At 66.4% G+C, this 12,383-nt stretch overlaps 3 protein-coding genes across 5 annotated transcripts in view; 2 read left to right on the top strand and 1 right to left on the bottom strand.

The window, feature by feature from the left end:
- Nucleotides 1-136, top strand: part of ASPSCR1 (ASPSCR1 tether for SLC2A4, UBX domain containing) — a 23,737-nt gene extending 23,601 nt beyond the window's left edge. The window contains 1 exon segment of the mRNA XM_077755690.1: nt 43-136. Within this exon segment, the coding sequence (XP_077611816.1) occupies nt 43-56 (14 nt within the window). The 3' untranslated portion in view covers nt 57-136.
- Nucleotides 137-1,412: 1,276 nt separating this feature from the next.
- Nucleotides 1,413-4,697, bottom strand: CENPX (centromere protein X). The gene is made up of 5 exons (XM_077756993.1): nt 4,597-4,697; nt 2,078-2,118; nt 1,939-2,003; nt 1,597-1,685; nt 1,413-1,526 (listed from the first exon to the last, which is right to left on the bottom strand). Exons 1-5 carry the CDS (start codon nt 4,624-4,626, stop codon nt 1,512-1,514), a joined length of 240 nt encoding a protein of 79 aa, XP_077613119.1. The 5' UTR covers nt 4,627-4,697; the 3' UTR covers nt 1,413-1,511.
- A 179-nt stretch (nt 4,698-4,876) lies between these two features.
- LRRC45 (leucine rich repeat containing 45) lies at nt 4,877-12,377 on the top strand. Of its 3 annotated transcripts, XM_077755698.1 has the most exons (17): nt 4,877-5,496; nt 6,030-6,091; nt 6,480-6,550; nt 6,800-6,978; nt 7,180-7,308; nt 8,276-8,388; nt 8,721-8,779; nt 9,029-9,106; nt 9,380-9,515; nt 9,600-9,677; nt 9,782-9,893; nt 10,004-10,074; nt 10,486-10,578; nt 10,842-10,934; nt 11,430-11,603; nt 11,682-11,829; nt 12,050-12,377. In XM_077755698.1, exons 1-17 carry the CDS (start codon nt 5,277-5,279, stop codon nt 12,244-12,246), a joined length of 2,013 nt encoding a protein of 670 aa, XP_077611824.1. In that variant the 5' UTR covers nt 4,877-5,276; the 3' UTR covers nt 12,247-12,377. The 3 variants fall into 3 exon arrangements, with proteins under 3 accessions (XP_077611824.1, XP_077611819.1, XP_077611828.1); XM_077755693.1 differs by having other exon boundaries at nt 10,004-10,578; XM_077755702.1 differs by lacking the exons at nt 10,842-10,934; nt 11,430-11,603; nt 11,682-11,829; nt 12,050-12,377 and adding an exon at nt 10,668-10,804 and having other exon boundaries at nt 10,004-10,578.
- The last annotated feature ends 6 nt before the right edge of the window (nt 12,378-12,383 follow it).

Genomic DNA, 12,383 nt, shown 5'->3' on the forward strand with positions numbered 1-12,383 from the left:
GACCCAGGGGCCTCTCGGGTCATCTTGGTGTTGGCATTGCAGCCGGCAAGAGGTGAGAGCCGCCAGCCTGGAGGTGCCCCGTCTGCCAGCCGCGGGGCCCTCCCCACCGTGAGCGGGAATAAAGGTGTGAGCTGCTCTCCGGGTGCTTCTGTCGTCCTTCCTTCAGAAAGAGGCGCCGCCGCACTCTGCCTCCGGCCCCGCTCTGGGCTCCGTCCTGCAGCCGGTCTGGACCCACGTGGGCCTGGGGCTGCCGCTTGCTGGGACGGTGTGTCCGTGAACAGAGGTGCCGTTGACCTGATCTCCCTGACACCCAGGAGGACGCCGTGGCCCTGGGCGCCCGGCTGAGCACCGGGGCTGCGGGCACGGGTCCCCCAGCCGCCTCTTCAGGTCTAATCGCTTCCACGTGTTCCCGGTGCTTTGAAGCCCTAGCGCTCCGAGGAGAGGGTGGGAGAGGAAAGTTGGGCCAGCGCGGGAAAGGGCGCAGGAGGGAGCCAGTGGGGCTACATTGGGGGGGCAGGCCTGCATGGCCCACGCCCTCCTCAGGTGCGGGGGACGGAGGGTGGGGGAGGGGAGGCCGCCCCCAAAGGTCCAGATCCTTGCGGCGGGCGGGGCGGCTGCTGTCTCTTCCGAGGGGACACCCTGCAGCCCAGGTGTGGGAGGTACAGGGTGGCGGGTGCTGGGGGGTGGCCAGGGCCCTGAGGNCAGGTCCCTTGCAGCTGCGGTCTCTGTCGGGGCACGGCCCGAGGCCACCCGAGGGTCCGTGGAGCTGCCCTGAGCCTGTGGCAAGGGCCCGGCAGCAGCCCCACAGCCACACACCCCGTGGCAGGAGCACCATCCGCGAGCGGCCCCGTGTACGAGGGCTCGGATCCCTGGCCCTCGCTGTGGCCGCAGCAGGGCGCTCGCGTGCGGTGTGGTGTCACCCTTGCGCAGGGCCGGGCCTCCTTCCTACCGGCGCAGAGGGGGTGGCCGAGCAGGCTTTGAAGCAACTTGACTTTGGGTGATTAATGGCAACAGGGGGGCGTGCCTGAGAGGCGGCTTTGATTTATTGACGTTGCCTTGTGAGAACAACTTTATAGCTCAGGGAAGCATCTTCTGAGGGGAGTATCAAATGGCTAAAAGGTTACGCGGCAGCTTTGATGTTGGGGCGTCAGGACCGTGCCCGGCTCTGCTCGTGTGCAGGGGCGCAGAAGCCCCCTGCTCCGGTGGGCGCCCCGCTGCTTCCTGGCACCTGCGTTTGGAGGACCCAGCACCTCTCTGACACGAGTGGGGGTGAGGGGGAGACGCCTGCCCCCCCGTCCCCTCTGCGGCCCTGGCCCCCATCTGCTGTGCGCAGGTGGCCAGCGGGAAGACAGCGAGGACGCCGGGAAGAGTGGGGCGTCTGCAGGGCCCACGGCTCGGCTCCTTGGGGCCGGAGGAGGTTCTTGGGCAGGGATCGTCCTGCCCTTGTCTGCAGCCAGGGGCCAGGGGGGCGTGGGCACCGGCGATGCAGGCGGCGGTGGGGGCGGAAGCCCTTAGAAGTCCAGGAGCTGCGGGGGGAGAGGAGCGCTCAGAAACCACGGGCGCCGCCCCGCCCCTGCTCCCAGGGGGCCCACCTACCAGCTGAGGCAACACCTTCTCCAGCTGGTCCACGTCCACGCGAGCCAGGTCCTCCGCCTGGGCCTGCCGGACACTGCGGACGGCCGCTTCTGCCGTGACACAGGAGGAGAGTGCAGGGGGCGGGGGAGGAGGGGAGGTGCGCCTCCCCCAACCCTGTACGCGGCTGGGGGCTGGGAGCTCAGAAACACGGGGCTTTCCAGGGACACAGGACTTAGGGGCTGGTGGGAAAATGGGAAAGAGGTGTGTGTGGTCTCCCAGCTGAGAAACGCGAGGGGGGACAGTGACTGGTCAGGACCAGCCTGGGGAGACGCCAGAGGACGCCACCGGGGCCCCTTGGCTCACCCACAACGAAGATCTTCAGCAGCTCCGCCATGAGCCGCAAGGCATCCCCGCTGACTGCAAGGTGGAAGGGAGGAAGGTCACAGGATCCGCGCCCCTCCCGCCGCCCCTGTCAGGGGCCACCTTCCCCCCCCCCCCCCCNTCGTCCTTAAAATGCAGCTGCAGCAGCTTGCCCACCAGCTCCTAGGGGAGGACCGGCATCGGTGGTGGGTCAGTGGCCCAGCGCCCGCCCCGCCTGCGGCAGGCCCCTTAGGCATCCAGTTCCGGACGCTGGAAAGGCTCCTCTGTCCAGGAGCCTCTCGAAGGCTGGGGACTGGGCGGCAAGAAGTCCCCCGTGCCTCCAGGGGGCTCAGAATCAGACCCAAGCGGCGGACAGGTGGGGGTGGCCCAGGTCCCAACCCGCTGCTCCCTGGGCTCCAGCACAGTCCTGCACCCCCACCCAGGGGCCCGAGGCACTGTCCCCGAGGGGGCCTCTTGGCAGGAGTGTCCACACCACCAACACTGCCTGGCTGGTTCAGACCCTGCTCTCAGCGCCAGGTCAGCTCCATCTGGGGTCCCTCCCTGGAGTCCACCGCACGCGGCGCACGAGGGAACCGGCACGAGCACACAGCGGGGCAGCGGCCGGGCGGCTGTCAAGAGGCTGTCAGGGTGGAGGCGGCAGGAGAGCGGAGCCTGCAGGGCCTCCAGACCAACGGGGATGAGACCAGGGTGGCTCCAAGCTGAGCTTCCTCAGGGTGGGGTGCTTGAGGCCTTAAAGGATGACCCCCCTCTGCGGAGCTGGGGGCTATGGGCGAAGATGGGCTCCGGGGGCCACGATGGGTGAAGATGGGGTTCTGGGGGCCAGGAGCCGCACTTGGGGCATGTTGAATGATGGCCATGCAGAGTAGCTGGAGATGTGGCCAGAGCTGAGAGAAGGGTCTTCTGGAAGGTCGAAGCTGATGAGGATTTGGGGGGTGAACCAAGGGAAGTTCTGGAGAGCAGGGTCCCCTCAGCAAAGCTGGGGGAGGCGGGAGGAGAGTGGCAGCAGGTGCCCAGAAATGGGGTGTCGTGCAGGGAAGGTGAGCTGGGGACTGGCCAGCCCTGGACTTTAGCCACGGTGGTGCTGCTTCACCCAGTGCAGCTCAGCAGAGCCCAAGAGTGGACGCCTGGCCCCCAGGCTCAGGAGGGTGCCCCTCGCAGGGACCGTGAGAGCTTGGCGCCACCTGCTGGTACTCCTTGCTGCTTAACCAAGAAGGTACCAGGAAAGGCCCAGAAAGCCCTGCTGCCCCACCTGCTCGTGGACCCCGCGAAGAGGGCGGGGGGGGGGGGGCTGTCCACTAAACGAGTCAGCACTAGCTGAACGTGGTGGTTCCTGAAGGCACTATGGCTCCCTCTGGCCCTGCACAAGGTGATGATCACAAACCCAGCTGTGGCCGCAGCCCATGGGGTAAGGACTGCGGGGTTCTCCAGGTCTGCTGGTGCTGCTCCCCCAGTTATAGTGGGGGGGGTGGACTCTCATGACCACCACTCTGCCAAGTCACCCCAGCCTAAGTGACTTTCCCTATCAGGCCACAAACCACTCCTGGGCCAGGGCTGAGCTGCAGTCCTGGGTGACAAAGAGGGGAACAAAGCAGGTGAGCCACAGAGGAGCCCCGCGTCTCTGCAAGGCAGCAGCTCGTACCCGGGACGGGTGGGCCGCCTTCCTGCTGAAGTCCGTGCCTCCTAACTTTAGACTCTGAAACCACTCACGGCAGGCGGGGGCGGGAGCCAGGAGGGCCTCTGCCCACCCAGANAGGACGGGTGGGCCGCCTTCCTGCTGAAGTCCGTGCCTAACTTTAGACTCTGAAACCACTCACGGCAGGCGGGGGCGGGAGCCAGGAGGGCCTCTGCCCACCCAGAGCCGCCCTCCCCAGGGCAGAGCAAAGGGTGAGGCTCTGAGTGGAATGACCTAAGTCTAACCCTAGTTCTGCCTCAGTTTCTCTACTGGTAAGTGAGGAGGGTCCTAGTACCCAACTCCCAAACGGACTCATCCGTGTCAAGGGTCTGTAACCGGGCCTGACCTGATGACCCTCACTGCAGAGCCACACACACACCCGGGAGACAGCACAGAAATGGTTTCAGCTTGGGGCGCCTGGGTGGCTCAGTCGGTTAAGCGTCCGACTTTCGCTTAGGTCATGATCTCGCGGTTCGTGGGTTCGAGCCCCGCGTCGGGCTCTGTGCTGACTGCCAGCTCGGAGCCTGGAGCCTGTGTCAGAGTCTGTGACTCTCTCTGACCCTCCCCTGCTCACGCTGTCTCTCTCTCAGAAATAAATAAAAATTAAAAAAAGAAAAAGAAATGGTTTCAGCTGGGCTCAGGTGAGACGCAAAGCCCGGGACTCGTGATAGGAGCCGGCCAAAGGGAAGCTCGAAACTACTAGGCCAGGAGGTCGCCGGATTCCGGAGCGCCCGGGGCTGGTGGGGGGCACACGCCTCCGCCGGGTTTCTGCAGACCCTCTCCCTCTCGCCATCAGCTAGGCTGTCTCCTCCACTTTGGGCTACTCGGCCGCAGGACCCCACCCGCGGAGGGCCAAGGGCGCGCGGGGCAGGGTTCGCGGCCGGGTTCTGGGAACGGGCCCGCCTTACTAGGCACCGGCGGGCGTCGCGGAGGCGGCGGCGGGNCCCCGGGGCCGCCGGCCCGCTCACTTTCCGGAAGCCGCCGCTAGTTCCTTCCATGACAGCCTCCCGGACGCGCGCCCTGCAGGGTCCCGGGAGCCCCCAGCCAGTTCGTCCCGGGCGCGCCCTCCGAAGCCCCGCCTCCGCCCCTCCAGCCAATCAACCTGGAGCGCGCCCTCCGCATGCCCGCCCCTTCGTCCCTATTGGCCCTTGGCGAGCACCTCCTCCGCAAAGCCTCCTGGGAGTTGCAGTTTGCGCCCTCCCTTCCCGGCGCGCCTTGCTCTTCCTGGATACTGAGGTTTTGCGGCGGCCGCGCAGACCCGCGGACGCACGGGGACCGCCTGGAGCGCGAGGGCTGGGGCCTGGGCCCCGCAGACCGGCCCCGGCGCGGGAGGTGCCGTCGACGAGGGCTCCTCAGCCCCGTCGCCTGGAGCGGCCCCCCGCTCACGCCCCGGCCCTGCTCTCATTCTCCTTCCTGTGGAACCAACTCAGTTTGTCCCTCGTTCCTCCGCGGCTGAGGGCTTAGGAGTCCCCGATCTCCGCACTGAGCACCCCGGCACCGGAGGCCCCCGGGGAGAGGCCCCCCAGGAGAGAGGACCCCCGGGGAGAGGACCCCGGGGAGAGGCGCGGGTAGCTGAGCAGGCCGTCGCCTTCCCGCTGCCTCCCAGCCCCAGCCGGCTCATGGTGAAGCCCGCCCCCAGGAGCGTGCCATGGAGGAGTTCCGGCACTCCTACAGCCGGCTGTGCAAGGAGAGGGGGGCCGAGCCCCAGGAGACTGTCCTGCAGCAACTGCAGGAGCTGCCGTGGGGTCGGCTGGACCTGGCCACTCAGAGCCTGACCGTGGACACCTGCAGGGCCCTGGGGGCGCTGCTGCAGAAGGAGGCACTGCTGACCGAGCTCATCCTGAGTGACTGCATGCTGAGCGAGGAAGGTGGGCACCCCGAGGGCCGGCAGGGGCCAGGGCAGCCCTTGCCACATCAGAGTTGGGGTTGGGGTCCAGCCCTTCGCCTCAGGGCAGCCTGGACTTGCTTTGTACGTCCCGGTTTGCCTCACGTGGTCCACGTTGCTTGGCGGCCTCCTGCGCAGAGCTCTTCCGTCCCATCAGACTTCGTCCTTGTAGGGTTTCCACTCTGCCCGACGCAGTGAAAGCAAAGCCACAGCGTCCCTGGCAGCACAGGGCGATTTCTCTTTGCAGCAGAGAAACCCTAGCTTCCCCTGACTTAGGAGAGGCCCAAGGTGCTGGCGAGCCGGCGGTCAGCACCCCGGATCTGTGCCAAGCGGAGGTTACAGATGTTTCAGACCTGACACAGTGAGCAGGGCAGCTCGTTTCGGGCATGAATCCTGACTAGTGGGGGTCCCTGGGACAGTCGTCTCTCCCCGATGTCTGGGAAGCTGAGCTGTCCCAAGCTGGAGCCCCCGGGAAGGAGCTCAGGGACGCAGATTGACCGCCCTGCCGCCTTACAGGGGCCACGCTGCTGCTCCAGGGGCTGTGTGCCAACACTGTTGTGCGGTTTCTGGATCTAAAGGTGAGCAAGTCTGCACTCAGGGGCGTGGCATGGGGGCGGGGGGAGATGTGAGTGTCCTAGCAACCTGAAAATCTGGATGGTGGCTGGACACAGTGTAAGTACTCTTGGCACAAAGGGCTCTGTACCGTCTTCTGATGGTCTTGATTGTGGGGTGGGGGTGGGAGGGGGTGGTGATTTGAGGTCCGGAATGTGAGTTCCAGAGTGTTCACGTAAGCAAACAAGAGACCACTCCAGGAGGTCCACTCTGCTCAGGGAAAGCACCTTCCGCTCAGAGCCAGCCACCTGGCCTCCTCCACTGCCTGACCAGGGCCCTGTGGGGTATGGACCTGGCATTTAGAGCCCAGCGTGTGACGGTGGGGAATTACCAGCCTGCCTCTTCCTGCCCTAGGGCAATAACCTTCGAGGTGCAGGGGCCGAGGCTCTGGGAAAACTCCTCCGACAGAACAAGTCCATCCAGAGGTAAGATGCGGTCCTGGGGTTGTGCCCAGAGGGCACATTCTGCGGCCTGAGAGAGTTCTCTTGAACTCTCCTGGCCCGTTGCTTGTGTTTCTTACCCGTTGGTAGGGAGTTGGCAGTTCTAAGTCACTCACGTGGCTCCAGCTTTTCTGCCGGCGACCCCGAAGCCTGCACCTCTCCTCGAGCCCCCTGGACCCTGTGGCAGCAGGATGCCCCTGGGGGCCACACGCCTCACATCCGCTTTCCCTGCAGTCTCACCCTGGAGTGGAACAACTTGGGTGCGTGGGAAGACGCCTTCGCCACCTTCTGCGGGGCCCTGGCGAGCAATGGTGCCCTGCGGCAGCTGGACCTCCGCAACAACCAGATCAGCCACAAGGGCGCAGAGCAGCTGGCCCTGGCCTTGACACGCAACGCCAGCCTCCAGCAGCTGGGTGAGGCCTCTGCTTTGGCCCTCCCTTGGCCCTCCCGTTGCTTCTGGAAGCAAGCAGGCGGAGAGGTGGTGTGGGGAGGGGGCCGGTGAGCTGGGCTCTTGCTCAGTCGGCGGCCACAGGGAGGGCCCTTCCCCTCGAGAAAGCACCCCGGGCCGGACCAGCTCTCCCCAGGTGCGTTTGGTGACCACCTTTTCCTCCCAGACTTGCGCTGGAACAACATTGGCCTCCTGGGGGGCCGGGCCCTGGTGAGCTGTCTCCCCCGCAACAGAACCCTGTGGAGGCTGGAGCTGGCAGGGAATAACATCCCCGGGGACCTTCTCAGAGCCGTGGGTACGGGCGCTCCACACTGCATAAAGCTGATTCCCTCAGACAGGCCCCGCCACCGAGGGAGGGGCAGCTTGGGACAGGAACGCGTGAGGGCATTGTGAGACTCGCCTACATCAGAACCGGAGAAGAGGGAGAAGGTTCAGGGGAAAGAGACAGTGGCCACGGGCCTGCGGAGCACCTACTGCCTTGTGCTGCCCAGAGCTTGCTTAGTGTGCGCGCTCACTCCTTAGCCTGTGAGGTGGGGGTCACCTGGGGCTTGGGGTCTTGCCCTGATGGCCGTATCATTGGCTTGGTGGCCCAGCCACAGATGGGAAGGGGCTTCTCAGCATCTGCCCCGTCACCCCAGAGTTCGTGGTTTCACGTATAAGCTGTGTAGAAGCGCGGCCACCCGGCCTGTGTGGCCCCCGCCCCTCAGTGACCCCAACGACTCCACCTCACCCGGTTGGACACTCTGCCACTCCCTGTGGTTACTTGTGCTGCCAGAAGCACAGCCACCCGGGGGCCTGCTCGGGGCACCACCTCCTGTTGGGCCCGCCCGGCCGGTGTTGCCCCGAACTTCTCCGGGTCCCCCAGCATTATGATCGCTCATTTTTGGCAGCCTCCTCTCCAGATCCTCCCGGAGTCTTTCCAGAACACAGGAGAGGAGTGTGGCATTCGATCCTTGGGAGTCATACCCTGGGCTCTGGCCTCTGGGGTGGCGCCCAGGTGCCCCAGCACAGCGGCCATGTGTGGCAGCTGGGGGTCTCCCCACGTGCGTGTCCCTGCACCGGGTGCCTCCCGGGCTCCTGACCCCACTGTTACCCCTGCCCCTGGTGCACTTCGGAGGGGAGGTCTCTGATTTGTGGGGTAAGCCTGCCTCCCGCAGGGTTGGTTCCCAGATGGCTGACTTCTGGGCACAGGGCCGGGCCAGCTGCTGGCCACTCCTGGGCTGAGCAGCCCCCGTCGTGGATAACGCGGCTCTTTCTGATAGAGCAAGCCATGGACCACAACCAGGACCGGCAGACCGCCTTCCGAGAGAACCGGGCCCGCACCCGGGTGCTCAGCAAGGAGGTGCGGCACCTCCACGAGGAGAAATCCAAGCAGGTGGGGCCCTCAGAGCCCCCCCCAACAGCTGCATGGACAGAGCTCCCCTCGGGCCCCATACCACGGCCATCTTCCCTCCTCCCGCTTGCTGGCGCTCCTCTGAGTGGCCAGTACTTAAGTCCAAGAGGCAGCCTTGTGGCCTGACCTCCGCTGGCCAGGTGGGTGGGCGGCTGGGTGGGCGTCCTCTGTGCGCGAGGCCCGTCCTCCCTTGGGATGAGGCCAGTGCTTTCCTGTTCTGCTGCTTCGGCAGGCGTCTGCTCTCCTTTCTGCTTGATCAAGGGAAGCGGGCAGGCTCCGGGCCCTTACACGGCGCTGGCTGCCTCTATCCCCAGTTTCTAGACTTGATGGAGACGATTGAAAAGCAGCGGAAGGAAATGGACAGGAGTGGCAGGTGAGCACAGCCCCGGGGCCGCAGCTCACCCGGGTGCCCAAGACTTGGGTCCTCATCACCTGCCCGCCGACAAGGTGGTGGCGTGCTCTCCGGGGAAGCTGGCTGCAGGGCAGGGGCGGCACCGAGAGCTTCCCTGGCCCGGCACCTGGAGCGCCGGAGCGGCCTCAGGAGCAGCACCTGCCGCCAGAGTCCAGGGGCCCCAGGAGGACTCTGAGGTTTGGGCTTCTGGGACCTTCCTTCTGCTTGTAGGGCGTCAGCGGTACGTGTGGGGCAGCTGCAGGAAGCCCTGAGTGAGAGACACTCTGTCATTAATGCGCTCAAGGCCAAGTAAGCGGGGGTGGGGGGCAGGAGTGTGGGTGGAGGGCGGCTTCAAAGCACTTTAGAGATGTGCCCATGGGCGGAAAGGAGCGGGGTAGACAAGAGCCTGAGTCCTCGGTGTACAAAGTAGGGGCAGGAAATGGTTGGGTTGGTAACCCTGGAAGGCTTCTTGGAGGAAGTCCGCGCCAGCTGAGGTGAATAGCGGCTGGCAGAGTGAGAACAGCACTGCCCTGGCGAGGCTCGAGGTGAGGCCGGGGCGGGGCTGCGTTTCCCCCTGAACAGGCTGCAGATGGCTGAGGCTGCGCTGGCCCTGTCCGAGCAAAAGGCCCAAGGCCTGGGGGAGCTCTTGGCTACGGCGGTGGAGGAGCAGCGAAGCTTGGCGGAGAGGCAGGCAGACGAACACAGGCTAGAGCAGCAGGTGAGCAGGGAGGGCTGGGCACGGGGTGGCCGGGCGCTGCCGGGCAGGGGTGACGGGGGTGCCCTGGCCCTGCCTCTCCCACAGGCAGCTTTGGAGCGGGAATCCAAGCTCCTCAGAGACTTATCTGCTGCCAATGAGAAGACTCTTCTTCTGAGAAACCAGGTATGAGGGGTGAGGGGCTGGGCGCGCAGAGGAGGCGGGGCTGCCCCCCCCCCCCCCCCGGGACTGGGGTGCCCCAGCCTCCGTGCACCGCGCTGGCTTCCCAGGTGGACGAGCTGGAGCGGAAGGTGAGATCTCAGCAGGAGCAGCTGTTCGCAGCCAGGGAGGAGCTGACCAGCACAACGGCCGAGCTGAGGGCCAGGGCCATCCAGGCTGAGGGTGGGCATGTGTGGGCCCATAGCCCAGGGGCCCGGAGGGGGGTGCATGGGGAGCCCTGGGAACGAGGGTCCCCTGGTGAGTCCCACATGCTCTCCCGCCCGGGCTTGCAGAGCGTCTGGAACTGGAGAAGAAGAGGTCCCGGCAGAGCTTGGAGGACTTGGAGCGGCTGCGTGCCACGGAGGTGCCTGTCAGTGAGCCCCTCAGGCCTCCTGCCGTCCCCGCTGTCCGCCCAGGGCCTGCAGAAGCCTCGGTGACATGGTGTCCCTGGAGCACGCCCCTGGCTGGGCTTCCCTTGACCGCCTTGGGGCGCCTGGCAGTGCCAGCCCAGGCAGATAACACCCGGGAACTCTGGACCAGGCTATGGAAGGGAGCCCCGCACCGGCTGCGCTGTGCCCCCTGTGTGGCACTGGGCTGTGCCCTCCATCCTTGCTTCCTGCAAAGCCGTGTGGGGCAGCCCATTCTCGGGAGGAGCAGTGTCCCCAAGATTTGCCTGCCTCCTGGGGTGGGAAGGGAAGCTTCCCTCCATGGGGGTGGAGGGGTCCCCCGGGGAGCTGGTCCCAGCCCCGCTCCTGCCCTTCCCATACCTGGGCAGGTGGAGCACATGAGTCGCCACTTAGAAGAGAGTGAGAGGGCCATGCAGGAGAGGGTACAGAGGCTGGAGACCTCACGGCTGTCCCTGGAGGAGGTGAGCACGTGCCGAGCGGGTGCTAGGCTCTGCCTTTCCCTGGGGCACCCCTTCTGTGGTCTCAGAACCTCATCACGCCCCCTGTTCAGGACCAAGATCCCTGTGAAGCCAGCGGGACTTAACTATGGTGGGATGTGGCGACTCCTGGGACGCTCTGGGGAGGCTGGTGCAGGGCACCCCCGGCCCGGTGGCTGAGGGGGGCCGCTGGGGTCCCTGGCGAGGGGCAGGAGAACAGGCCCAGTGGGTCGCTGTCTGTGGGGCAGGAGCTGAGCCGAGTGAAGGCGGCGGCTCTCAGTGAGCGTGGCCAGGCTGAGGAGGAGCTCATCAAGGCCAAGAACCAAGTCCGTCTGGAGGAGGTAAGCCCGTGGCCAGACAAGCCTGGACTCTACGGCTTACGGCGCCCCCCGGGGAGCGAGGCCAGAGGGGCTGAAGTGCACAGGCTCTGTCGGGGAAGGTGGGGGACGGGCGCTCCAGGGACACAGGGGCAGGGAAGAGTCAGCAGGACCCGTGCAGGATCACAGCCGACCCCTCCCCCACCAAGAGCCACTGTCGTGCCGCCGTGGGGTGGGGGAACGCAGCGTGCCCCTGTGCGGCCTGTGACCGCGTGGTCGAAGCCAGGACTGTCCAGCCCCTGGCGGTGGGGAGTGGCAGCCCGGGAAGGGCACTCCGTCGGCTGGTTCAAGTTGAGCCTGCTCAGAACACACGTACAGAGTGACGTGCGAGCAAGGGCAAGTTTCCCTCAGAGCAGAGGCGGGGACTCCACAGGGAGCTCGGGGCCAGCTTGGGGGGCGCGGCCGGCAGGCCTCCGCCCCTCCTCCCTTTGCTCAGCAGCCCCTCTCGGGCGCCCACAGCAACAGCGCCTGGCTCACCTGGAGGAGAAGCTGCGGCTGCTGGCCCAGGCGCGAGACGAGGCTCAGAGCGCCTGCCTGCAGCAGAGGCAGACGGTGGCCGATGCCCAGGCACGGGCCGGCCAGCTGGGCCTGCAGGTGGAGGGGCTGAGGCGGCGCCTGGAGGAGCTGCAGCAGGTGGCTGGGACTGGGGGGTGGGGGGGCTCCCCGCGGTGCCCCCCCCGCCCGCCACATGCTCACCCCCACGTTCTGCAGGAACTGAGCCACAAAGACCAAGAAAAGGTGGCGGAGGTGACGAGGGTGCGCGTGGAGCTGCAGGAGCAGAATGGCCGCCTGCAGGCCGAACTGACGGCGCAGGAGGCGCTGAGAGAGAAGGTGGCGGCTCTGGAGCGCCAGCTGAAAGGTGAGCGGAGCCCAGAGCCCCGGTGCCCTCTCAGCAGAGCCTTTCCTCAGTGGCTTACCTGACGACAGGCGGCTGGGCGGCAGAGCCGAGCTCGGCCTGGGTCTCAGCTCCCAGGGGCGCTGGGTGGGGTCTGCATACAGGGGATCCTGGCCACACACGCTGCCCCCCTGCCCGCCTCGGGATGGGCCCGCGCCTCCTCCCTGAGCTTCTTGCCCTGCAGTGATCGCAGGCGACCACCGGGAGGCGCTGCTGGACAGGGAGAGTGAGAACGCCTCTCTCCGGGAGAAGCTTCGGCTCAAGGAGGCTGAGATCGCCCGCATCCGGGAGGAGGAGGCGCAGAGGGCCAGCTTCCTGCAAAATGCCGTCCTGGCTTATGTACAGGGGTCTCCCCTGAGGGCCATGGGTCCCCAGAAGTGAAGGGAAGCAGGGAGACTCTGGGAGGGGCAGGGAGGCAGCTGAGCCCCCCCCCCGCAGGCTGGCAGCTCAGGCCGCTCTGCAGCTGCGGGCTTGGGAGGTCGGTGCCCAGCTGGACCAGTGAGCAGGGCCCCTGCCGC

This window comes from Crocuta crocuta, unplaced genomic scaffold, assembly GCF_008692635.1.
Source record: "Crocuta crocuta isolate KB4526 unplaced genomic scaffold, BGI_CrCroc_1.0 scaffold50, whole genome shotgun sequence".
NCBI lineage: Eukaryota > Metazoa > Chordata > Mammalia > Carnivora > Hyaenidae > Crocuta > Crocuta crocuta.